Source organism: Eleutherodactylus coqui, chromosome 12 (assembly GCF_035609145.1).
Source record: "Eleutherodactylus coqui strain aEleCoq1 chromosome 12, aEleCoq1.hap1, whole genome shotgun sequence".
Classification (NCBI taxonomy): Eukaryota; Metazoa; Chordata; class Amphibia; order Anura; family Eleutherodactylidae; genus Eleutherodactylus; species Eleutherodactylus coqui.
In genome coordinates, this window is record NC_089848.1 from 77,744,007 (window position 1) to 77,771,829 (window position 27,823).

Sequence of the window (27,823 nt, forward strand, 5' to 3'; positions counted from 1 at the left end):
AAGCTTTCAGCCATCTTGGATTTTGTCTGCAAAACTAAGTTCACCTAGTTAGATTCGCCAAAATCGGGGGATCACATTGAACTGAGATTTGAAGCAAGATTACAGGCTACATTTTCTGCTTGATCTTAGATCAATTCTTATTGATCTCAGATAAAAACTTGAGTGCAATGGGCCTTTAGAAAGTTCATTCATTTTGTCTGCTATTTAGGAATTTTTGTGATTTTTGTGTATATTGGGCATTTTTGGGGCTGAGTTAACATCCCAAACTGCATAAATTAATAAACGTGGGTCATTGTATGCAGACGAAATCTAAAAAAATTAAAACAATAGTATAACATTTATTTTTTATATATTAAACTTTAAAACATAAAAAACAAAAAAGTACATGTAAAGCTTCAAAAAAAACAAAAAGAAACATAAAACATGTTGTAAACTATACTAAAAAAATATGTTATCTATGTATAAAAGCTCAGAAACGGTAAACAGATAATGTATTTTTTACGTCGTAAAAGAAATAAAGAAAAATACTGTTTGTGTAAAAAGCTTTTTTTAAAAAATACAAAAAATTGAGAAAAGTAAAAATAACTTGTTTTTGAAAAATTATGAATAGCAACATTTTCTAAAAGAGGAAAAAAAGCTGAAACCTAAAATGTGCTCCTGCTGATAAAATGTTATCTGCTTAGAGCAGAAAAAAAGTTAGAAAAGTTTTTGCAAATTATAAAAATATTATCGACACACCTTAAAATGTCAAAAGTTATATATACAGCAGTCACAAACAATAACACATTCCCCCGGGACGGCAGCATGTGGTGTGAGCATCTTATGAGGCTGGAATGTTTTATACAGTGAGGTCTCAGCGCAGTGAATGCATTTTTTTTTTTATCTTAACTGAGAGAAAGCCGGGAGGGAAAGAAGAATTGATGGAAAGTGCTGGGAGGACTTGGCAGCCGGTGGTGGCAGCTTTTCTTTTTTTTTACAACGGCCTCTATGTAAATGTTCCTTCCTTCTTTTGTGGAACACCCCTTTCCTCGGCCACAGACCACCCAACCCCTATAAATAACACAACACTATAACCTTATCCTCACAATCCTGCCCCGACTTTGTAGGAAATAACTTTAATTATTAGACTTTTTTTTTTTTGCAATTTGTCTTTAATTTTGAAAAAACAAAAAATTTTGCCCAATTTAAAACAAAATGGCCAGCGAATTCAAGAAGAAAGCCTTCTGGAGGGCAGTGATAGCCGAATTCTTAGCTATGATTATGTTCGTTTTTATAAGTATTGGTGCTGCTCTTGGGATTAGTTTTCCTATCCCATCGCCGCTGAACGAAACCAACGGTCGGACCCAAGACATCGTGAAAGTGTCCCTGGCTTTTGGGCTGGCCATTGCCACCATGGCGCAGAGTGTGGGGCACATTAGTGGTGCCCACTTGAACCCTGCTGTCACTCTGGGCTGCCTCCTCAGCTGTCAGATCAGCATCCTAAAGGCTATAATGTACATTATTGCACAGTGCCTGGGCGCCGTTGTCGCCACCGCCATTCTGTCCGGCATCACCAGCAGTGTTGAAGGCAATTCCTTTGGTCTGAATTCGGTAAGTTATTCTTTATCACGTGAAATGCATAAAATTGGTGGTCGTTGTGCATCATATTATATTATATTGTAGTATTTTGTAGTATATTGTACTATAGAATAACCTATTAATCATGTTGTATGTATAGAGCATTGTTTTATGTATATTAGCACTCAGAATTTGTCAGTCGTAGCAGAGTTGAGTTTGTCATGGGCCAATGATCATAGGAATATCCTGATTTGCCATCTGTGGTTTTACATAGGACTGCAGGTAATCCTACAGACCTGCCAGTAATGGCAGTACATAAACCTTGTGTGCCTGAGAGCGGTACAATATATATTTGGCCGTACTGCCTTTGAATGAGTCACACAATGGAAATGGTTTTAAAAACGTGTGACCAGTGAATGTGCACTATTAGCGAGGAAGGTGGGTGGTGGTGGTGGTGGTGGCGGTCCATATTGCAAAGCAAGTACATAAATTGGTCTAAGCAGGAAACTGCTGACATCATGTAATTAAATCTGCACTTCTTTTGAGATATTGTGGTGTATACAATGTACAGATGCAGCAGAGCTGAGTCTGTTACTGGGCACAGCTATCGATGCTATAGCCATATGTTACCTGCGGTGTTACGTAGGATTGTAGGTATCATCTACTACATTGCCGATACTCCAAGTTAGGCCAATTTCAGGCTATGATCGCGCGTCAGCAAGACCTGAACCCCCTCTCAGATCTGCTACACCTGCAGGTTACTGCATGCATCTAATCTGATAGCGTATCCACTGGATGATGTCTGTATGATGCAGACAGCGCCCCCCATAAGATCACACTCTCAGTCCCGAGAAGCAATGATAAATTATGAGGCACTGATAGGCAAATAAATGAATCAATCGATCCATCTGATTGGTTAATCCAGAACAGCGGATATAGTACAGGGGGTGGGAAAGGGGGGTGAAGGGGGTGATAATCAGTGAGTTATTTAAGCACCTCGATGGGCAGAGAACTGCAAATCAAACAAATTGCTGACCTATATTTATTATATACTTGTTCCATGCAGTCCTATGTAACACCACAGATAACACAGTGATAACTCTCTGAGTACAGGCAATGTAGTAGATGTTCTCTGCAGTCTTATGTAACACCACAGATAACACAGTGATAACTCTCTGAATACAGATAATGTAGTAGATGTCACCTGCAGTCCCATGTAACACCACAGATAACAGTGATAACTCTCTGAATACAGATAATGTAGTAGATGTCACCTGCAGTCCCATGTAACACCACAAATAACACAGTGATAACTGGGTACAGATAATGTAGTAGATGTTCCATGCAGTCCTATGTAACACCACAAATAACACAGTGATAGCTGAGTACAGATAATGTAATAGATGCTACCTGCAGTCCTATGTAACACCACAGATAACACAGTGATAACTCTCTGAGTACAGGTAATGTAATAGATGTCCACTGCAGTCCTATGTAACACTACACATAACACAGTGATAACTGAGTACAGATAATGTGGTAAATATCACCTGCAGTCCTATGTAACACCGCAGTCTGATAACATATCACCATGAGTTGCGTTATTCTGACCTGTACATGTATGTAGATTAGTTGGCGTGTACACATACATATGTTCTCTGTGCTGTTATCAGCAGGCACATTCTCGCTACAGACGGCTGCAGATAAACTCTTTCTCCTGCGTCCGCATCCCATATTAGTATTCCTGTCAGCTGCTGGATCTGTGCAGTTCTCTAGGGAACAATTTCGGAGCTGCTTACTGTCAGGAAACACACATGGCTCACTAGAAGGGAGCAGCGGCTAGAAGTCCTGGGGTCTGCCACCTCTGTCAGGGGCTTCAGCTGTTTCTCAGTTCTAGATTCTTCTGGGAAAGCTGGGTGACAATCTAAAGGCTGGGTGACAATCTACAGGCTGGGTGACAATCTACGGGCTGGGTGACAATCTACAGGCTGGGTGACAATCTACAGGCTGGGTGACAATCTACGGGCTGGGTGACAATCTACAGACTGGATGACAATCTACAGGCTGGGTGACAATCTACGGGCTGGGTGACAATCTACAGGCTGGGTGACAATCTACGGGCTGGGTGACAATCTACATGCTGGGTAACAATCTAAAGGCCGGGTGACAATCTACGGGCCGGGTGACAATCTACGGGCTGGGTGACAATCAACATGCTGGGTAATAATCTACGGGCTGGGTGACAATCTACAGGCTGGGTGACAATCTAAAGGCTGGGTGACAATCTACAGGCTGGGTAACAATCTACAGGCTGGGTGACAATCAACGTGCTGGGTGACAATCTACAGGCTGGGTGATAATCTACGGGCTGGACGGGCTCTATTGCTCAGCTCTCAGGCCTGTGAGTGGGCAATCTTCCCTCATATATAAGCCTACCATTCCGGTGTCTGGAACAGCCGGGTGACAGCGCTGGTGTGAATTCTAGCGGAGGCCACTTATCACCCAGCTTTCCCAGAAACGGTGCAGATTTTGACTTAGATGCAAACACGCAGCTGATTTCAGAAGATACAGTGCTCACATCCGAAGTCTTCACGCAGGCAGCGCTCCCCGGCGGTCGGTAGTGAGCGCAGCACCGCTGGTTAGGTGACGTGGAAGTGGCATCACCTGACTAGCAGCGCTGTGCTCACTACCGTTCTCCGGGGAGCGCTGCCTGCGTGAAGACTTCGGATGTGAGCACTGTATCTTCTGAAATCAGCTGTGTGTCCGCACCAGTGCCGAAATACTGCGAAATTAGCAGCAGTGTTTTCCTAAGCACTTCTGCTACGTGTAAACGTACCCTAAGACAGCCTTATAAGAGCTCTTTGCCGCGGGCGCTATGGACGCTATGAAACAATTGTTTCCTATAGAAGCGTTCAGCTGCGGAATTGTCGCCGCGAAAAGCACTCGCAGGTCTCAAAGATTGGACCTGCGATGCTATGCCCGTCTCGAGCTCCGTGGTGCAAAGATAGGACCTGTCTTATCTTTGCTGCGTGCTTTCCATAAGCTCCTATGGGAGCTGAAAAACATGCAGCCCGCACCTCCGATTGTGTGAACGGGCTATTTCAAGTAGCTGGAATTAACCCGTTCACGCGATCTTTTGCAGCTGTATAGCCGCCATCTTTGCTCGCGACTTTAAAGCGCGGGGACAGCGCTCGTGTGAAGGAGTCCTAAGAGTGTGGTGGCTACTTCTCTATGGCCCACCTTGTATTTGAAGTATAGAATAGGGTAGTTGACTATGTTATCCTGTCCTCCAAATCTGACTGAAACAAATGGAAGCCTTGTTAAATGGACATCAAAGTGTCATCTGCTTCACTCATGACAGTGAATGGTTCCATCACATTTCTGTTTGGGAGTTCCGCTATGGTTTCTCAGTATCGCCTGAAACAATGTCTGACAGTCGTTCTTTCCCCCCACTGAAATAAAACAGGAGTCCTACTTGCACATTAGGGGGGATTTGGGGTTGATAAGTACTGTATGTCTATGGTCAACCTAAAGAGGTTTACCACAATTACAAGTTATCCCCTATCCAAAGGAGAGGCCTTAACTTGTTGATCAGTTGAGGTCTCACCACTGAGACCCCCACCAATCCCAAGACAATGGGTCTCCCGTCCCCTGGCCTGCAGGTTTACGGAACCCCCGTAGGATGAATGGAGTGACAGTCATGCATGTCTGCTACCGTCCCATTCATTTTTAATGGGATTGCGGATATAGCCGAGTGGCTAGCACTTGAGTATTTCCGTTAGCCCCATTGAGCTCATGCCCAGCCAATGCCCCATTCACCATGACATCACTGCGGGGGAGGAAGCATCCCCACATAGATGAGAAGAGGGCATACGGGACTCCCGTGTACTAGAGCAAACACCTTCATGGTGTCCAGATCTCCCAAAGATGTGTTTTAAAGGGAATATGAGAGGTTATACATGTAGTCCGGTCTGCGGGCATCACGTTATAGAGCAGGAAGAACTAAGCAGATGGATATATAGTTTTGTGGGGAAGGATATAGTATAATTTGCCATTGATTGATCTAAAAATCTGCTTACTCTGGGCTTTGGAGTCCAGTGGGCGGTCCTGTCAGTGATTGAATGCCATCTCTATATATCATCATACAGGAAAGGCTGTCAATCACTGAATAGCACCACCCATTGGACTCCTAAGCATAGAGAGAGCAACGATTCAGATCAAGTCAAGCAATGTTGAGTCTTTCGCCACAAAACTATATGTCAAACTACTTACTGTGGCATCTCCTGTTCTATAACATGCTGCCCGCACATCAGACTGCATGTACAATGGGTGCAAATGCCGGAAGACATAAGTGGCTGTAACACCTCTGTCTCCAGCGGAAGCAAATGGATCATGCTAGAACCCATCCTATAGGCTTCTGCTTTCTGCAGATAGCAGTCCACACCTCAGGGTTTGTCAGGTCCAATGGACATTAGACAGTTGGCATATCCCATCAAGAGTCCATTGTTGACCAGCTACTCCAGCCTCATGATGATCGAATAGTCATATGATGCATCAAGTAAGAGAGGTCACTGTCTACAATCACCCAGCTGCCAATGACCCCCCATTATGCTTATATTCACTGGGATTTTCGGTCCTAGTTGTCGGGGATTGTAGCTGGAATCGCATACCTTGGCATACTCTGTCTGGTGGAGACGATTCCAAACCAGCTGGAGAAACAGATGTTGCCAAGCCTGCAGCAAACAAGGAATTCATGTCATATGTCTGACGTTCACTACCCACGGGAGCTACATCGCCCACAGCAATTTCCTATTGTTTCATAACATTGTGGTTGACGGGTGATGGAACAATTTCCACATAAGGTGCTAGACCTGGCAGATGTTTTTTGGCGTTGTGGTTCAAAAGGCTGGCGGTGACTGCCCATAATTACATTCATGGAAATCCTCAGCATTTCTTGAGGAGAACCAGCAGGAAAGTAGGGAAGCTAAAGGCAATGCTCCTTGAGCAAAATGTGAATACCCAGTAGAGTAAATCAGTGCTTCACTAAACAGAGAACCTTACAAGGAGACCAAAGTAGCCACTAACTAAAGGCACACATGTATGAACAGGACTGTTTCAACCTTTCAGACCTCATCAGTGGAGGATAAGATTCCTGCTTAGTGTTGTGGGCTTCTGTGCGGTATCATTGGGATCCAGAATCTTCTAATGGAGAATCAGTGGATTACTGGACACTTAGAAGACATCTTAAAAGTTCCCTACTAGTTAGCACTCAGTCCAATTTTATTTGAACAGTATGCAGAGATCCCAGGTAGCTAACTAGATTCTTTATTTGTGCTGATGAGGTCATATAGGACAAACCAGATCTGTCTCTCACGGATTCACAGATTGTTGGGTTATGAAGATGTCCTCTGTAGCGAGACTGACTCATTTAAATAGGTCTTTAGAGGAACGGTCTGAAAGAGAAATAGCTGCAGTTTTCAGGATGTATTACCTGAAATGCCACCTACCTTTCTATTGATTATTACAGCCAGATTCCAACTCTCTATTGATGAGTCCCAAAGTGTCAAACAGATCTCACCACAGATGGGTGTCTTTGGTTTGCTAATACCTGAACCATGTCATAATTTATGATTTGGGCATCAGCAAATATACCCACTCCTTAGGTTTTGAGGAACACTGCAGTTTTCTTCAATGAGGGCAACATTATCGTTCTCTCCAACTAAGGGTAGCAAGGGGCAGGGTGAGCGGTCAATAAGTAACTATGTGTGCTGTGATGAAGTAGACCATGGAGTGTGGCCCTTTACAATAGTTACGGGGAATGGGGTCTCTTCTCCTCTGTGTGTCCTTAGTGGCCCAGGCTGCGCTTATGTTGCACCTGACGGTTTCTAAATGGAGCCATGAATAGCTCTGGAAATCACACAGGTGTTTTGTATCACCTTGGAGTTCAGAGGCAAACATTAGGGATCCTGGCATTTTACCATAACATTGATAAGGACCCTGTAGGTGTTACTGTAAGTCATGGTCTGGTATGGCGGAGAGTTTATTACATTGCAGAGACAATCTATATATATAAAATTGAATGTATGTCTGTCTGCGTGCGTGTCTGCGTGTCTGTTTGTCCTTTATGCGCTACTACACCATTCATCCGATCGCCATGAAACTTTGGGAAGTTGTTAAGTACACTCCTGGGAAGATTATAGGCATAGTACAAATATCCTACGATAAATGGCGCGCGAGCGTCGTCGAAAGTTACGCCCCCCCACGTAGATCGAATAAGTAAGCCACCTGCTATTGTGATGTCATCAACATCGGACGCCCTTGAACATGCCCCAACATGTTCTATAAAGCTGCATTGTGATGTCATTAAGGCTCTATTATGACACGTACAGCTTGGAACCACTAGAGCACGCCAGCCAATTACCATTGGAGTTGGAAGTGGGTAAACAAGTACTAGGATATCTTCCTAAGAAGCCACAGCAGCCGGATAAATTGTATGTTCCACCCAACGGCTATTTTATTCAGCCCGCAAGGGGGAAGCAGCGGCCTACAAAATCTAATTCTCTCATTTCCTGATGTCATAGATAGATAGATAGATAGATAGATAGATAGATAGACTGTATGCAATAACCCAGATAGATAGATAGATAGATAGATAGATAGATAGATAGACTGTATGCAATAACCATGATAGATAGATAGATAGATAGATAGATAGATAGATAGATAGATAGATAGATAGACTGTATGCAATGACACGTACAGCTTGGAACCATAAATACTAGAGCACGCCAGCCATTTACAGTCAGTCTCCATTGGAGTTGGAAGTGGGCAAACATGTACTCGGCCAGTGATGGCGAACCTTTTAGGGACCGAGTGCCCAAACTACAACCCAAAACCCACTTATGTATCGCAAAGTGCCAACACGTCAGGGGGCGGGGCTTATCACAACGTATGATTTTACCCCCGTCGTTCTAAAAAGGACAAGGCTGTTTCAGAATAGACCGGGTGCAGATTCTGACTGCTTTTTGGACGCGGAAATACTGCAGAATGTCCTCAGCGGAGATTTCTGTGGAAAATTCTGCAGCATTTCCGCATCTAAAAAGCAGTCAAAATCTGCACCCTGTCTATTCTGAAAGAGCCCTGCCCATTTCTGCCACATGTACACATACCCCAGCGGTAATAGTGACACCTTCACCCCAGCGATAATAGTGACATCCCACAGCAGTAATAAGAGTGACATACCCCAGCGGTCCCCCAGCAGTAATAATGCCCGCTCCCCCCCCCCCAGCGGTTCCCCCAGCAGTCATAATACCCCCCCCCCAGTGGTCCACCAGCAGTCACAATGCCACCCCCAGCTGTCCGACAGCAATAATAATGCCCCCCTCCCCCCAAGTGGTTCCCCCAGCAGTCATAATGGCTCCCCCCCAGCGGTTCTCCTGGCAGTCATCATGCCCCCCTTCCCCCACAGAGATTTTCTTGGCAGTCACCATGCCCCCCTCCCCCCAACGATTCTCCCAGCAGTCATGCCTCCGCTCCCCCCCCAGCGATTCTCCCAGCAGTCAGAATGTCTCCCATCCCCCCCCCCAGCGATTCTTCCAGCAGTCAGAATGTCTCCGATCCCCCCCAGCGATTCTCCCAGCAGTCAGAATGTCTCCCATCCCCCCCCCAGCGATTCTCCCAGCAGTCAGAATGTCTCCCATCCCCCCCAGCGATTCTCCCAGCAGTCAGAATGTCTCCGATCCCCCCCAGCGATTCTCCCAGCAGTCAGAATGTCTCCCATCCCCCCCCTCAGCGATTCTCCCAGCAGTCAGAATGTCTCCCATCCCCCCCAGTGATTATCCCAGCAGTCAGAATGTCTCCCATCCCCCCCCAGCAATTCTCCCAGCAGTAAGAATGTCTCCCCCCCCCCCCCAGCAATTCTCCCAGCAGTAAGAATGTCTCCCCCCCCAGCGATTCTCACACAACGGCTATTTTATTCAGTCTGGAAGGGGGAAGCAGCGGCCTACAAAACCTCAGTGGTCGCTGCTGCCGTCATCTATATATATAAAAACGAAGTATGTATGTATGTCTGTCTTCGCAGCAACGCGCGACGGGTACGCTAGTATACAATAAAACTAAATATGTAATATAATCTCAGCATACACAATAAAAAGGGAAATTATTTTTGCAATTAGGTTCTCCAATAGGCAAGAGACCTCTGTCTATCTTCCCCCCTCATCACAACCCCTCACTCCTGTCTCCAATACCTCTCTTGTGCTGCACCTGTAGTTTACTAACTAATGACTTGCTCCAGGCCATCGGAGTGATCCCAAATGGGCCAGTAGCTAATAACTGTATTATAGCAGTACCCACATACAGGACGGTCTGTTTACCCATAACGCTTCACTCCTCTCCTTCTTTCTTTCTTTACATTAATTGTTTCATTGTTTATGTGATGTTTTACTATATAGTAGAACTGGGGCTTTAATAGGGGCTGGGAACAAGGAGCAGCTCTCTGAGTGGGAAAGCAATTGGAAGTGGCCAAGAGATGCACCTACGCTGTAGTGAGAAGAGCTGGAGATAGTCTCCTGTGTCATATTACAAAGGAGCAGTAACTGCCCTTAGGGCACAGACTCCTTGAAATGATGGTAGGATTTCTTACGTCCATGCAGCGCACTAAAGCGCCACGCCTCAATAAGGATGCAAGATGGTGTCCTAATAAAACTGCAAACACCACTCATAGTGTTGCACAGGCTAAGTGCACCTCTCCAGGCAAAGATGGAAGGACACCTGTCACTTACTAATCAGGGGAAGTGGGGAACTCCTGCCTAAAGGCGGGGTGATTGTCCTGACAAGGACAGCCCCATTGTCTCCATCTCAGACCTGGCTATCCCTGATTAGGAACCTGGAGATATGTACAAAACACAGGGCATGCAACTGTTCACACACTTAACACAGAACATGACAGTTAACACCTCATGTCTAGTCAGCTGCACAGATATACGGAACAAGTCGCTGTTCACACCAATACACCCGGTAATGCACACCACACAGAACAGGACTGCACATACACCACATGTCTGGCCACTTGCACAGACATACAAGACAAGTTGTTGTTCCCACCTACACACAAGGTAAGACATACCACATAGAACAGGAACCCCACCCAGAACTCACATACATACAGAAAGCAAACTTTAGCTAGTCCAAGTGTCCTCCCACCAAAGGGATAGAAAGTCAGCCACCATGCGGACATACAGGAAACAGTGTCCGGCATCACCATCCTGACACACACAAGACATCAGATGTCTGGAGGCCGCACCTGCCAAGGGATAAAGAGAAACCTGTGGGTGTATGCACCTGTGCAGTCACCGTACCGCACACTGCTCAATGCACACACCCCAGAACACAAGGAGGGGAGGGACAGCAAGTGTCCAGACCGTCCTCGGGGAAGGAGATAGAGAGGCACTTCAGACAAGCAGGCATAACAGCAGCTCTGAGTGGGATTAACACAAAGTAAAGCACTAAAATGACCAGCATCAACTACCAAGAGATGCTGGTTTTAATATGCAGCAGACTAGAGTTGATAGACTGGAGAAACACCACACCCAGCCAGCTCAATTAACCCTCACCTATGAAGCTGTGCTCATGGAAACCTGTAGAACCACAGGTCCCAGACGCACAACCTAATCGGATTCAGCTGGAGACAGATTTCAGACAGACTCTTGCCTCCTTGTTCCTCTCCCATCTACCTGACAATTTTGCTATGACGCACAGCCGCAGGAGACTTACATTCCTGGTGACTGGGTAAGCAGAGCTATTGAGCTCGCTGAATGGATATAGATATCCCGGTAAACGGGTAGAGACTTTTGCATTGATACAGCTTAAGCGGACTCTCCAGACTCAGGCAAGGATTTATCTTTTCTGGTCATGTATAAAATCAGACTCTTGCTGATGTCCTATTATTCCCGACGCATGCTAAAAATCACTCACCTGAATGAATACATTGGAAACAATGCCTCAGATGGTCGCAATGTTTTATCGTGGCTAAATTAGCCACGTAAAAACCATCATGAGAATAACGCCTCCCAGTGAGAAATGGCAATATATCACTATAGGCAGAGCTATTTTTTGAAAAACTGAACACATTTTTGAAAAGTGATTCTTAAAGGGGTTTTCTGAATAATGTATAGGATTGGTTACAGTGGGAGGAATGGACCCCCACCGTTGCTCTATCCTCCTGGACGGTCTCAATTTACATTGCCTGCAGCAGTGACATGCTTGTATACTCATGTAACTGCTGTAGCCGATATTGCCCGAAATGGAACATCATCAGTGATGTCTTGAATTCAGGGCTAGAAGTTCCTACTCCCAAGGGCCAGGGGTGAAGTCTTAGGTCACGTGATGCATAGCCGAAGTGCAGAAACGGATCACCATTGGACAGGTAAGTATATGGGAAACAGTCTATGGGCAAATAAATAAAAATGAAGCCTCTTCCTTCAAGGTTTCTATGGGGTAACTTTAGAAATGTAAAAATGTTTTAATTTAAAAAAAAAGTAATGAGTATAATTTTCAAAAATTCTCAAAGAATTTACATTTGCTCACATCCAATGTGTAGGCATTATGTTAAAGGGGTTTTTCCATAACTTAAAATTGCTCCACAACCACTGTACATCTTGTTTGCTGGTGACCAGGACCTGTGACTGTACAGCCAATCACTGGCCACACCAGTGACCTTCTATAACCAGTGATTGGCTGCAGCCGTCACATGTTCTGGTCAGCAGCAACCAAGTCCAGAGTGGTTGTGTAGTAATTTTAAGTTTTGGGAAAACCCCTTTAAAAATTTGCGTCAAATTTACTTCAATGTTTTTCTTGGCACCATCTAAGACTAAACTTGTTTGTTTTCATTCAGTGACAATAATTGTCATCGGTTTATTTGCAAAAACTTGGCAGAGCCTAGGGCTCATTCTTCAAAAGATGAGATGGGCTGACTCGAATGGGAGATATGATGAAAATCAGCTCCAAATATTTGGCAAACCCTTGCATCCATATTAACACCTGCAGGGTGAGATAATGTTGTTGCATTGTCCCCTTGTTCCTATGACATCCTGTATCAATTTACAAGTCGCCAGGGAAAAAGTAACAACTTATCATATTAATGTTAGTGATCAGACATAATGGAGCTACTGGGAGCGGCTGCCAACTGCAGAATGTTGATAACTTTACAGCCACCATTGAAATACAAGGGACTTTAGACCACAAGCAGAGTATACACTACATCAATAGAGATGATGAGTGACCTATAGTCTTGATGTCACGCTTTGTAGGAAAAAGAAGAGATTTCATTTCACGTTACGAAGGGATTCTTTACTGTTAGAGCCAGGAATATGTGAAACGTGTCTCCACAGGAATTGGCAATAGCAGATGCTGATGACGCATTTAAGAAAGGTTGAGTGTTTGACCACATTTGAAATTCTCTAATAGTCCAATAGTTGGGCGAAAGATCTTTCGTCCGCAAATAATCTTTGTTTGAAAGGATGTTGCCAAAAAGATCTTTTGACCGTCCACCAATTGCATTGAACACGTATGATCGGTTTGAAGGACTGTGATAACCTATATAGATTAACCCTTTCCAATCCACTGTCTGACATCTGAAGACATTCTGATTGAAGGCTGTACAGCTCCAATGTCAGAAGACGTCCGGCAGGGTATTCTTACTGTATATTACTGGCCGCTTTGTTGTCGGGGGCTTTTCCAGCATGTCACATACTGCAGTACTGGCTCTAGTCAGCAGATGGCGCCATTGTAAAATAGCAAGAAGAGAAAGCCCCCTAGGAAACCCTGAATCCAAAATTGGATTGCAAAGGGTTTAAATGTATATAGCTACATCTGTGAAACAATTGTTTGTTTAACGGTTGTTCAACAATCAGCCTACTTCTATCAGAAGTGTATGGTCACCTTAAGGGACAGGAAGTTGGACAAAACAGTCCTTTATGGAAAACTAGACTCAGCCATTGAGTACCATCGTTATTCTTGCACACTGTATGGTGGCATTATATGGATATAACAGTCTTTAGGCATCGCATGGTGGTATTTTTGGGGATTGTTTGGCACGTTTGTTATGGGTCTGATTTTTCTGAGCTACACATCTAAAAATGATGAAGGGGCCGCACATACAGATATAGCCAGGTTTAAGCTGACTGTGATAACATTCAGAAACTAGTTGTCTTATCTTAAGCCATTGAAAAAAAACTATTGTTATCTTAACACCACAAAACACATTGTAAAGCTACTGAAAGACTAAACAAACTGTGGCACAGGACGTTGTCTGAACACATCTGTAATGTTTTGTCAAGGGACCTTGATACTGTAAGGGAGTGAATAAGTTCATGTTCATTTCAGACCTGGCACATAGTAGAAGACACATTAGTTTGACATAAGCACTGTTACTTAATAGACTGTCGACTGATGAACTTTCGCCAACCCAGTGGAAACTTTTCTTTGGAGCGACTTTCAAGAATTCAGCTACATTTCTTTCTACAAATGATTTCTGTTCAAAAAATTTGAACTCTCTACATGTAGTATATTTTCGTCTATCTATCTATCTATCTATCTATTTTTCTTTCTATGTTTATTTACATGTATATCTCTCAAAGCAGGTGGTAATCATTAGGAATCTGTCTGATCTCTACTTGAGAGCATGTAATTTTCTATGATTTAATTCAGTAGTTTCATATAAAAACTGTTTAACTACTAGCAGAACTCATAGAGAAAGCCTGTGAGTCCTGCTCCCCACTCATAAAGAAAGCATGTGAGTCCTGCTCCTCCTGCCCACTCATAGAAAAAACCTGTGAGTCCCGCTCCCCCTGCCCACCCATAGAGAAAGCCTGTGAGTCCTCCTTCCCTGCCCACCTGTCGAGAGCGCCTGTAAGTTCTGCTTGCCCTGCCCACTCATAGAGAAAGTCTGTGAGTCCTATTCCTCCTGCCCACCCACATTGAAAGCCTGTGAGTCCTGCTCCCCGTCCCCAGTTATATAGAAAGACTGTGAGTCCTGCACCCCTGGCCTCTCATGGAGAAAGTCTGTGAGTCCTGCTCCCCCTACCCACCCATAGAGAAAGCCTGCGAGTCCTTCTCATCCTGCTCACCCATAGAGAAGAGCCCGTGAGTCCTGCTCATCCTGTCCACTCATAGAGAAAGTCTGTGAGTCCTGCTCCCCCTACCAACTCATAGAGGAAGCCTGTGAGTCCTGCTCCCCTGCCCACCTATAGAGAAAGCCAGAGAGTCCTGATCCTCCTGCCCACTCATAGGGAAAGCCTGTGAGTCCTGCACCCTTGCCCACTCATAGAGAAAGCCTGTGAGTCTTGCTCCCCCTACCCATTCATAGAGGAAGCCAGTGAGTCCTGCTCTCCCTGCCCATTTATAGGGAAAGCCAGCGAGTCCTGATCCCCCTGCCCACTCATAGAGAAAGCCTGTGAGCCTTGCTCATCCTGCCCACGGATAGAGAAAGCCTGCTCCCCCTGCCCACTCATAAAGAAAGCCTGTGAGTCCTGCTCCCCCTGCCCACTAAGAGAAAGCATGTGAGTCCTGCTCTCCCTGCCCACTCATAGAGAAAGCCTGTGAATCCTGCTCCCCCCTGCCCACTCATTGAGAAAGCCTGTGAGTCCTGCTCCTCCTGCCCACTCATAGAGAAAGCCTGTGAGTCCTGCTCCCCCCTGCCCACTCATAGAGAAAGCCTGTGAGTCCTGCTCCCCATGCCCACTTACAGAGAAAGCCTGTGAGTCCTGCTCCCCTGTGCACCCTTAGAAGAAGCCTGTGAGTCCTGCCCACTAATGACACAGTGATTGACAGTTTTACAAAACCTTATATAGCACAAACTGTCAATGACTGTGTGCGGCAGGAAGGAGGAGGACTCACAAGCTTTCTCTATGAATGGGTGAGCAAAGCAGGGCTCAGTCTTTTTCTATTAGTGGATAGAGGAGAAGGACTCACAGCTTTCTCTATGGCAGCAGTTAAACAGCTTTTTACATGAAAATACTGAGACAAATCCTGGCAAACTATATATTCTTGATCTCGACCCCTCTCTTTACCCTATGCTGCCCTCACATAGGAGACATGGCAGAGCTCCTTCGATAATGTCCCTATTCTAGAAAGATATCCAGATGGCCCGTATAGGGAGAGATCACACACAGATTGTGGTAGTTGTGCTGCAGGCAGTAAATGTGTTATTTTTCTCAGCAATCGCCAATTTAAAGAAAAAAGACAGTGAGGCACATTTACTAATACTATCTAAAAGACAGTGCAAACTAGGTCAGACAGTCTTAAAATGCGCCAACTTCATCCAAGCTGGATGGTAAATCTGTTGAATTTTAATACTGTCCAGTATACGCTTATGTGACCTATTAGTTGGCTTAATACACACTAAAAATTGCATCAAATGCTAAAAACATATAATAAATGTAGTACATGTAAGACAGTTTCTACCACAGCTTGTGCCAAAAATCGTCATATTTTGATTATTAAATCTATTAGAAAAACACTGATTCGGTATTACCGATGTGGCATATTGTGCTTTTACACAACATTTAATGGACAGTTCACTTTGGAAAATAATTAATGCTAATAATCTGATAGTATTTCATAATGTATTTTAGGATTTCTCTTAAAATTGCAATTTATTATTATTATTAATAATTATTATTTTTTATAATATATTCTGTATACATATTTTTCTTACATAAATTGCAAAATTCACCTAAATTTATTTCATGGCCTGTAGCGATATTTTTTAGATAACTGGCAGCCAACACACAAAAAAAAGGACGCATTTAATTATTATTTATTTTACTTAAATAAATCCACTATTACTTTTTGTAGCTGAAATGATAAAATGAAGATGAAAATGTTTTATTGTGATCATGTTACATTTAACAAGCTGGGAACAAATACAAATAGACTTTTCCCCACGGTGGAGAAAAAAAAAAAGTTGGATAAAGTTCAAAACACCCAAAACTCTCCTGTCAAATTTGGGCTGAACCGCTTAATGGTTGAATGGCCTTTAGCATGCTTAAGCTGTGATATTTCTCCGATAAATGGCAGGACAGAATACCTATAGCTTGCAATGCTTTTTAAAGGTTAGCAGAGGAATGTAGACCGGGGGCTCTCATGAATAGAGGCCTTTAGTCATAGATTTTCTACAGCCTCTCGCTGTGCCAGGACATTTGCTATAGTGTGTGCGTATTTGTAGGGAACACGCCTGCCCTGGGGATGAAAGAGTGGCTTATCCTGATTCTGGCCTCGTGCATGTAATAAACAACAGGAGCGATGACTCTAAATAAAACCCCTCCCCGATGAAATCATGAGACCTTCGTTTAATGCACAAAAACACCAATGGAAGTAGATCTGCGTTACCATATCGGCGGTGGAAAATTCGCTCGGAATTAGTTTGAAAGAAAAAATTCTATTCATGGAACCACAACAAAAAGTGCCCAAAAGTGCCGATAAACATTTTGATGCAGTCGCTATGGCATCCTCGCTCGTTTACACAAAAAAAGGGCTGGACATTCCTAATCTTACGGGGAGATTTTCCAGTGTTATTGTAATATAGCGCGTCGTAAAGTAACCGCTAAAAAAAAAATAAAAGGTTGATTATTAATGAGCTGGTTATAGGCAGAGAATTCACATAATGGACTCCATGGTTACAGAATTTTGGAGCGTTGTCTGCTGGCTCGATAAACGTGCTGCTTACGGCGTGTAATGTCAGAGGCGCTGTAATCTGTCTACAGTATCATGGCCCAGAGAGAGTGACGAGAGTATAAATTGTGTATTCTGGCTGGGATCTCAAATATAAATGCGGCTTAATCGGTTTACATTTATACTATGTGTACAAGGCTTGGATTCTCCTTTCTCATTGACATTTTACTTTAGAATCATGTTAAATGTGTAATATTTACAAAAAAGTTGTGATTTTTCAGGGTTTACACTATCGTACCAAAAGTAGTTGGACACCTGAGCAAGAATCAGAAGTAGTTATTTCCATAAGCTAATACTTAATGGGGCTCCTAATGATATCAGATACTCTCTATGGCATACTTTCTACTAACATCTGATACACTTCAGCTGGTATTTCCCTCCATTCATCCTGCAAACATCCTGCAAGTTCTCTCAAAGAAGATTCAATGTTCATATTTCATGACCTGATATTCCAGTTTGTCCCAGGGATGTTCAGTAGATTCAGGTGGGGACTCCGTGCAGCCGGTCCAATTGTGGAACATCCATATCCTCAAAGCAACGTAAAACAGTGGTTGGATTTTGGACAAGGCGCATTGTCTTGTTTAAAGTATGGCCCACCATTTCCAGAGTATTACCACATTGTCAGCCTCACATTATTGTCTACAATGTAAAAGTACACCTCCGTATTCATGGTTCTTGTCACTACAACCAACGGACTGGGGCCATGCCATGTAACACACCCGCAGACCATAACAGAACCTCCACCGTACTTACCTGTTAGCACAACACAAGCAGAAGTTGCTCTCTGGGCAGCCTCTACACTTGATTTCAAGATAGTGCAGAGTGATTTGTCACTCCGTAGAGTGTTCTTCCATTGCTTGATTGTCCAATGATGATTCTCCTTGCACCGCTCCTTGCTTAGGTGTAAACTACGATAAACTGTAATACAACACTGATAGAACTAATGCATGCAGTACCTTAAGATATAAATTATTGTATTGCCTGCTGCATTGGTGTATCTAGGTCTAGCCTGTGTGTTAATATAATCTGTAACTTCTTGCATTTTTCAGCTCAGTGCAGGAGTGTCGGCAGGACAGGGTCTGGGAGTGGAGATCATGGTCACTTTCCAGTTGGTGCTGTGTGTTGTTGCTGTCACAGACAGAAGAAGACACGATATTTCAGGATCCATCCCTCTGGCGATTGGACTTTCTGTTGCCCTAGGACATCTAATTGCGGTAAGAAAAGTAGTATTACTCCTGGATGGTACATCTACAGCCTGTTCAACCTTCACCATCACCAACTGGCCAATGTACTCCCTGGCAGTACCAACTACTAAGTAAAGGACACACAATAATTACTATAACTACGGCTTCCTATGTACAAGAATGTAACTTCTTTAATACCACCCTCTATGTACAAGAATATAACTACTGTAATACTGCCCCCTATGTACAAGAATATAACTACTATAATACTGCCCCCTATGTACAGGAATATAACTACTATAATACTGCCCCCTGTGTACAAGAATATAACTACTATAATACTGCCCCCTATGTACAAGAATATAACTACTATAATACTGCCTCTTATGAACAAGAATATAACTACTATAATACTGCCGTCTATGTACAAGAAAAGAACTACTAAAAAACTGTCTCCTATGTACAAGAATATAACTACTATAATATTGTCTACTATGCAAAAGAATATAACTAATACCGCTCCCTATGTACAAGACTATAACTACTATAATACTGCACTCTATGTACAAGAATATAACTACTGTAATACTGCCCACTATGTACAAGAATATAACTACTATAATACTGCCCCCTATGTACAAGAATATAACACCTAAAATACTGCCCCCTATGTAGAATAATATAAGTACTATAATATTGCCCCCTATGTACAAGAATAAAACTACCATGATACTGCCCCCTATGTATAAGAGTAGGACTACTATAATACTGCCTCCTATGTGCAAGAATATAACTACCATAATACTGCCCCTATGTACAAGAGTAGAACTACTTTAATACTGCCCACTATGTACAAGAATAGAACTACTATAATACTGCCTTCTATGTAGAAGAATATAACTACTATAATACCGCCCCTGTGTACAAGAATATAATTACTATAATACTGCCCCCTGTGTACAAGAGTAGAACTACTATAATACTGCCCCCTATGTACAAGAATATAAATACTATAATACTGCCCCCTATGTACAAGAATAGAATTTTTATAATATTGCCTCTATGTACAAGAATATAACTACTATAATACTGCCCCCTATGTACAAGAATAGAACTACTATAATATTGCCCCCTATGTACAAGTATATAACTACTACAATACTGCTTCTTATGTACAAGAATATAACTACTATAATACTGCCTCCTATGTACAAGAATATAACTGCTATAATACTGCCTACTATGTACAGGAATATAACTACTATAATACTGCCCCCTATGTACAAGAGTAGAACTACTATAATACTGCCCCCTATGCACAATAATAGAATATAAATACTATAATACTGCCCCCTATGTACAAGAATAGAATTACTATAATATTGCCCCTATGTACAAGAATATAACTATTATAATACTGCCCCCTATGTACAAGAATATAACTACTATAATACTACCTCCTATGTACAAGAATATAACTACTATAATACTGCTTCTTATGTACAAGAATATAACTACTATAATGCTGCCTCCTATGTACAAGAATATAACTGCTATAATACTGCCTACTATGTACAAGACTATAACTACTATAATACTGCCTACTATGTACAAGACTATAACTACTATAATACTGCCCCCTATGTACAAGAATATAACTACTATAATACTACCTCCTATGTACAAGAATATAACTACTATAATACTGCTTCTTATGTACAAGAATATAACTACTATAATGCTGCCTCCTATGTACAAGAATATAACTGCTATAATACTGCCTACTATGTACAAGACTATAACTACTATAATACTGCCTCTTATGTACAAGAATATATCTACTATAATACTGCCCCTATGTACAATAATATAACTACTATAATACTGCCCCCTTTATACAAGAGTAGAACCACTATAATACTGCCTCCTATGTGCAAGAATATAACTGCTATAATACTGCCCAATATGTACAAGAGTAGAACTACTATACTACGGCCTACTATGTATAAGAATATAACTACTATAACACTGCCTCCCATGTACAAGAATATAACTACTATAATACTGCTCTCGATGTACAAGAATATAACTACTATAATACTGCCCCCTATGTACAAGAATATAACTACTATAATACTGCTCCCTATCTACAAGAATATAACTACTATAATACTGCTCCCCATGTACAAGAATATAACTACTATAATACTGCCCCTATGTACAAGAATATAACTACTATAATACTGCCCCTATGTACAAGAATATAACTACTATAAGGGCTTAGTCACACGGGCGTTTATTGCCGCGATTTGCGCATGCGCATGCGTCCGGCGATTTTTTAAAACCATTGCTTTGCAATGGTATCGGACACATGAGCGCTTTTTATGCGCTCATCCGATAAATTAGAGAACAGAAATCGCAGATCGCACCTATCTGCGATCTGCGATTCCTGTTCTCTTCTCTATATGCGCTCAATGGGGCCGGCGGCAGCAGCGCCGACCCCCTTGAGAACATACAGAAGACAAATCATTCTTCTCTGCCACAGCTGTAACAGCTGAATATAACTACTATAATACTGCTACTATGTACAGGAATATAACTACTATAATACTGCCCCCTATGTACAAGAATATAACTACTATAATACTGTCCCCTATGTACAAGAATAAACTACTATACTGCCCCCCTATGTACAAGAATATAACTACTATAATAGTGCCTCCTATGTACAACAATAGAACTACTATAATACTGCCCCCTATATACAAGAATATAACTACTATAATACTGCCCCCTATGTACAAGAATATAACTACTGTAATACTGCCCCCTATGTACAAGAATATAACTACTATAATACTGCCCCCTATATACAAGAATATAACTACTATAATACTGCCCCCTATGTACAAGAATATAACTACTATAATACTGCTCCCTATGTACAAGAATATAACTACTATAATACTGCTCCCTATGTACAAGAATATAACTACTATAATACTACCTCCTATATACAAGAATATAACTACTATAATACTGCCCCCTATGTACAAGACTATAACTACTATAATACTGCTCCCTATGTACAAGAATATAACTACTATAATACTGCTCCCTATGTACAAGAATATAACTACTATAATACTGCCCCCTATGTACAAGAATATAACTACTATAATACTGCCCCCTATGTACAAGAATATAACTACTATATAACTGCCCCCTGTGTACAAAAATATAACTACTATAATACTGCCCCTATGTACAAGAATATAACTACTATAATACTGCCCCTATGTACAAGAATATAACTACTATAATACTGCCCCCTATGTACAAGAATATAACTACTATAATACTGCCCCCTATATACAAGAATATAACTACTATAATACTGCTCCCTATGTACAAGAATATAACTACTATAATACTGCCCCCTATGTACAAGAATATAACTACTATAATACCGCCCTGTGTACAAGAATAGGACTGCTATAATACTGCCCCCATGTACAAGAATATAACTACTATAATACTGCCTCCTATGTACAAGAATATAACTACTATAATACTGCCCCCTATGTACAAGAATATAACTACTATAATACCGCCCCTGTGTACAAGAATAGAACTGCTATAACACTTCTCTTTCTCTTGTAGTTCATACATTACATTTATTAAATACATGAAGCTGTACATGTTGTCTATGAGCTACAATCTGCTCCACCTGCAGATCTTGAGTAATATTGACTGTTCTTCATTGCTTTGTTCCCACAGATTGATTATACTGGATGTGGAATGAACCCTGCAAGGTCATTTGGTTCTGCAGTAATCGCTAAAAACTTCCAGCATCACTGGGTAAGGCTCCATCTGTGCTGCCATTATCTGCAAAGAAATGGTATAGTTGACCATTGGTGAACCTATAAGACAACCTGAGACAACAGGAGGAATAGCAGTCACATAATAAACATAAGCTAAACTGGCTGCCTTCAGTCACCTGCAGCTGCCCCTTGTTTAGAAGGAACCTTTAGCACTGTTCATCCAGAGCTCTCTTGTTCATGAACGAATGCCAGAACTACAGTAAAGACTAAACATTTAAGAATGATTTATTAGAGGTGCTAGAAAGGGAAGGAAATAGCGAGGGAGAGATTTTATGCTGATTTAGTTTAGGTTCATGCAGCGCCTGTAGGAACAGCTAGAGGTCCTACCAAGTTGTGGAATACTTTAAAACTTAAGGTCCCTTTACAAGGGTCGACTGGCAGGTGCATAAGTGCCCGACAGCCCTGCTAGGTGGAGCTGTAGATCATTGTGGCCCGTCTGCCTCTATTCACAGTAAGCAGGCAGCATGGTTGAGCGGCTCCTCTTTACATGTCTGAATAGTCTCTTGGTTTTTAGTTCTAGTACAAACCAAGTGACTCCGACAAGTGAACGATGTCTCGCTCAGTGCCCTGTTGGTGGGCACACGGGACGATTTTCGCCCAAATTCCGTTTCCAGAAAGAATTTGGGCAATAATTGCCACGTGTAAAGGTTCCTTTCATGGAGCTTTGTAAGCTAATCTTATCCTCTGTTTTGCCCTGGGCAGGATCCTAGGGGGTGGAGGGTGTCAAATCGATTGCTGTTTTCTGAATGCCTGTGGGTCAGAAAGGGTGTAGTTTCTCCTTAGGGAGAGTATCTAGAAGGTGGGAGGAGACATATAAGACCATCCCTGCTTCTCTGGGAAATTTATGCAAATGGAAAAATAGAAAAATGCCTCTACAGCGCCACCTATTGGAATGCAGCATTCCTGCAAGTCAATGTCAGATCTTTTAACAAGCCTTGTGACAATGACTGGGGATATAAACCAAAGCAGGAAAAGATAACCATGTACAGACAGACTGTTTTAGGGTTTTTGCCCCTCATCAGTGTGTGGTAGGTTGTTGGCCGGGTGAGTGAATGGCCTATAATATGGGTCGGAAGGGTATAGTTACTTCTGAGGGAGAGCTGTCATGCTCCACCCTCTATCAGTACTGCTTGGATTCATCTAAACATATCTTTCCCCTCCCCACCACCAGATCTTCTGGGTTGGACCAATGATAGGAGGAGCAGCTGCTGCCATTATTTACGACTTCATCTTAGCGCCAAGAACCAGCGACTTAACAGACCGCCTAAAGGTGTGGACTAACGGACAGGTGGAAGAGTACGAGTTGGATGGAGACGACAACGCCCGCATGGAGATGAAACCAAAATAAAGAAAAGTACAAAAAAATATATAAAAAACTTCTGGAGACGTCAGTATTATGGACTTATTTGTACAAAAAAAAAAAAAGAAACAGAAATATTCCAAAATGAGTTTTATTATTTGCAGTTTGTTTTTCCATTTTTGCTTCTTTTTAGCTTTTGCCATGTATTTCCTAACCTCATGATTACATACAAGATGTACTGTACAATATTACACTTTTTTCTATATGCAATTGCATGCTACATTGCATATCTTTGGCACTGCCATACCACTAGTGGGCCACCAATGGTGGAGGGGGTGGCTTTAAAATTCATTTGGGGATAACCTAAGCGGTGATCACGGGATTATGTAGATCAACACATATATTTACTGCATTGCAAGATGTCATAGGAGGCAGGATACTGATATGACTTGATTTAGTAGAATCAGTGGTAAAAAGCCTGAAATAGCGCCCCTTGAGTAAATGGCAGTAAAGGGTATTACATCTGAAAAATTCTAAACGCTTTTTATTAAGGTCATAAAATTAGATAACGAGATGATCCTATGCATCAAGTGTTCTCTAACCTTTCTGTAATTTTTATTTCTGCTTGACTTGAAACATAAAATATCCAATAAGATAAATATATTTGCATCACAGGAAGTTAAATATTTGTACAAATCTGAAAAATACAGGATGAATTAAAGGGGTTGTATAGGGACAGAAAAATATGGTTGCTCCACCCCTGTGAACAGGTTATATGTACTATTCCAGCTCAGCGCTATTCCCTTTAATTACTCCAAGCTGCAGTACTGCACATAACCTGTGGACAAGGGTGGCGCTGTTTTTATAAGAAAGCTCCCATGTTTAACAAACACTGTACAGCCTCTTTCAGATAGATGGGGATTGCATGTTGTGTAAAATATGGAGGGTTATAAGTGGTAAGGTGTTTATATTTCATATAATGCAGGGAAGCATTTGCTGAATTAATAGGGAATTTAGGGCATTTTAAGGAAAATTACACTTTTAGGCAAAATGTCACCATTTAAAGCTACAAATAATGTTGAGTAAACTTGTGAATCTATTGTTATACTGAGCTTAGACGTTTTATACTCCAGTTACATCTAAAGCTGCATTCACAAATTTGGCTTGTGGCCAGCAGAGCATCGGTGGAGCTTTTCAGTCACATTGCTGCCTACAGAGTAAGGCCCAATAAAAAGGTGCATCGCCCGTGTAAATACAGCCTAAGAGAAAAAACAAATCTGTTTTTAATGCCATCCAGCTGAATTTGGAATGCTGCTTTGGATGTAACCGGAGTATAGAGTTTTTTAAAGTTACTCAACATTTTATGTATATTTACAATGTGAAATGTAGAAAAGTGCAGTAATGTCTCAAGGATAGCACGATGGACCGGATCAAGTTAGATGATGTGGCGGGATTACAAAAACATTTCGGGGGGGGGGGGGGGGGGTGGATGACAAAAAAAATTGTACTTTTTAATGTATTTGTGAAAATACAACGTACTGTATAAAAAAATAGAGCCTAACGACATTAACGAGTAATATCCAATCTGTGCCTCGACTAATCACAGGAAGATCTATCAGCCGTCGATAGAACATCTGGGACTCTTATTCTTTACGTCATTTTAAAACATTGCTTTTGAGTAACCCTTTAAGTTCCAAGATCCTGGTACCAGATGGCGAAATGTGTATGAAACCCTAAACTTCTCAGGATGAGACTGCGATCCTTGTACGATCGTTGCTCAGTAACACGGTAAGGTAGCCTTCCCACTGCGTTTTTAAATATGCGGTTTTATACTGTAGAGTATAAAAACGCATCCCACACTAAAGTGTAAAAACGAATGCAAACGTACATGGGTTGGACAAAAATATGGAAACACCATACGAAATGCATGGCTTAAGTTTCATGGGATTCTAAATCATATTTCAATAAGACATGTAAGGACCGATTTAAAGTCGAGGTAATATGACACAGATGCTGTCGGGCAGAAGTGAACATTTACCCGAGCAACAAGGTTCCATTGGTCAGGGGTTTGAGCCACTCAGCTACTGTTACCAGCCGGCTCCCAAAACCACCCAGAGCAGGGCAAGAGGTGAAGTAAACACAAATTTGGTAGGAAAGGTCTCAGTCAAGCAGGGGTCAAAAGGGCAGCTCAGTGCTAATGGTTAAAGTCCCATAGATTTCGTATGGCGTTTCCATATTTTTGACCACCCTTGTATACCCTATTTGCAGTATGTGTTTTCATTAAAAAAAAACGAATCCTGTAAAAAACATATTTTTGCATACATTTTTATGAAAAAGTAGAGGAAGAAGAAAGAGGCTCACAGGGTTTATAAACGCAGTGCGAATGCTCCCTTAGTTGTCAGATGGCGACTGGTATCTCCTAGGACGACACATTATACAAATTATTTTCCGGCTTAGCTGCGATGTTCTGTTATTATCCCGCATGTCAGTACTGTAAATAAATGGGACAATGATTTCGGAATAAAATAAGCTTCTACTAACAGAATCTCGGCCTCCTGCTGGTTCTCATTGTCTGAATGATAATGTTGCATGACGGCGCAGACAAGACAAGGACTCATAAGAACTCCTCTGGCGACTTTGACGGGAAAAACAGGGCTTGATCCCTTTATGTATATTATGATGATGTGAAAAGGATAATGATAAACCATCGAGGCAGATAAACGAGGACTCGGTGCCAATCGCTCCTCCTTAATGAAGCGTTCTAGATTCCAAAATTGGTTCACAAAGCGGGGTGGAATAATACTGGTGACAAAGCATACAATAAGGTCTGTGTCACATGGGCGTATTTACACATGCAAAATTTGTGCACACAAGACTCAGTGAATAGAACCTGTTGATTTCAATGGGCTTGTTCACATAAGCGTATTTTGCATGTGCAATACCGTCACGCAAAAAATGATGCAGTATGTTCTATTTTCCTTTGTGCAAGGAAATAAAACACGTGAAACTAATTAGGCCAATTAGCCATTTTAATGTATGGGACCATAGCTGTGTTTGCTTGAAGGCAGGACCCGACTCTCAGGATCCAAAGGATACTTCATGTAGTAAAGAGAACAAGCAGCATAGCCACAACTTTGTAAAAGAATCAATGTATCCGGATGGATGCTCCTTTATTGCTTCCAAAGGTATAAAACATGCGCAACGTTTCAACCCCACTGGGGTCTTTGTCAAGCTGACTAAAACAGGTACATACCAGGCCTTATATATGAACCCTCCACCAATCAAAAAACAACAGGTTGCCCTATCTGTCAGCCAGGCTTCTATGGGAGCTGCTGGCAAAGTGAGGGGACTAGTGACAATTAACCTTACCTGTATGCTCACTTACTTATCAAAATAACCATCAGACTTTCTGCTGGGTAAATTGTGGGGTAGGCCACAGCTTTATTAACCAAACGCTTATCTAAAACTTTATTTATTTATGAAAACCTTTTCCATGCCGTAAACGTCCAACTTTTTGAGTCCACAACAGTCCCGAGGAAATTCGGGAGCCCAGGTCCTTGGCTGCTAACCTTCCTCGACTCTCCTTCTCCAGCATGGAAAAAACTCCAGGCCTAACGTAGCTGTGACAACTTCCGATAACACTCCCTTTATCAAAAATAAAACTTAAAATAAACTTCGCTGCTCCATTCTCACCCTACCTCAGGGTGGGCGGGTGGGTGCTTCTCTTTGTGCGTCCTTCCTCTTCTCCTTTCGTCGCTGCACTGAGATCCACTTCCCTCTTCTCCCCCTTTCCCTTTCCTGTCCTAGCTCCACCCACCTTTTTACGCTCGCTTTTCTCATTAACCCTTTACTATCCTTGTCACTAGTCCCATGCCGTCTCATTACAAGCATTTCACGGCATAAGAGGAAGGAGGGAGTTTAGCAGCAGCTAGAGCTGCTAAACCATGTCAGCTGGCTCTATTGAGGCAGTTGATGGATTTCTCCCAGCCGAAGAAATTCCAGGCTGCGACGTATATACACCACACCTGGTCGTGTGAATGGGTGAGAAAACGTGGGATTTAGCTGCAACTTGGTCACGGCTTTCTCTCGTTCAAGCGATTTTTGTCTGCAATGCGGGTGGGTAAAAATCGCAACACTTGTGTGAAAGAGGGTGTAGGGTTTCTATTTTC

At 42.2% G+C, this 27,823-nt stretch overlaps 1 protein-coding gene across 1 annotated transcript; it reads left to right on the forward strand.

Annotated features, from left to right (window-relative positions):
* Positions 1–1,087: 1,087 nt before the first annotated feature.
* AQP1 (aquaporin 1 (Colton blood group)) lies at positions 1,088–26,199 on the forward strand. The gene is made up of 4 exons (XM_066585338.1): positions 1,088–1,590; positions 18,336–18,500; positions 22,251–22,331; positions 23,526–26,199. Exons 1-4 carry the CDS (start codon positions 1,195–1,197, stop codon positions 23,700–23,702), a joined length of 819 nt encoding a protein of 272 aa, XP_066441435.1. The 5' UTR covers positions 1,088–1,194; the 3' UTR covers positions 23,703–26,199.
* The last annotated feature ends 1,624 nt before the right edge of the window (positions 26,200–27,823 follow it).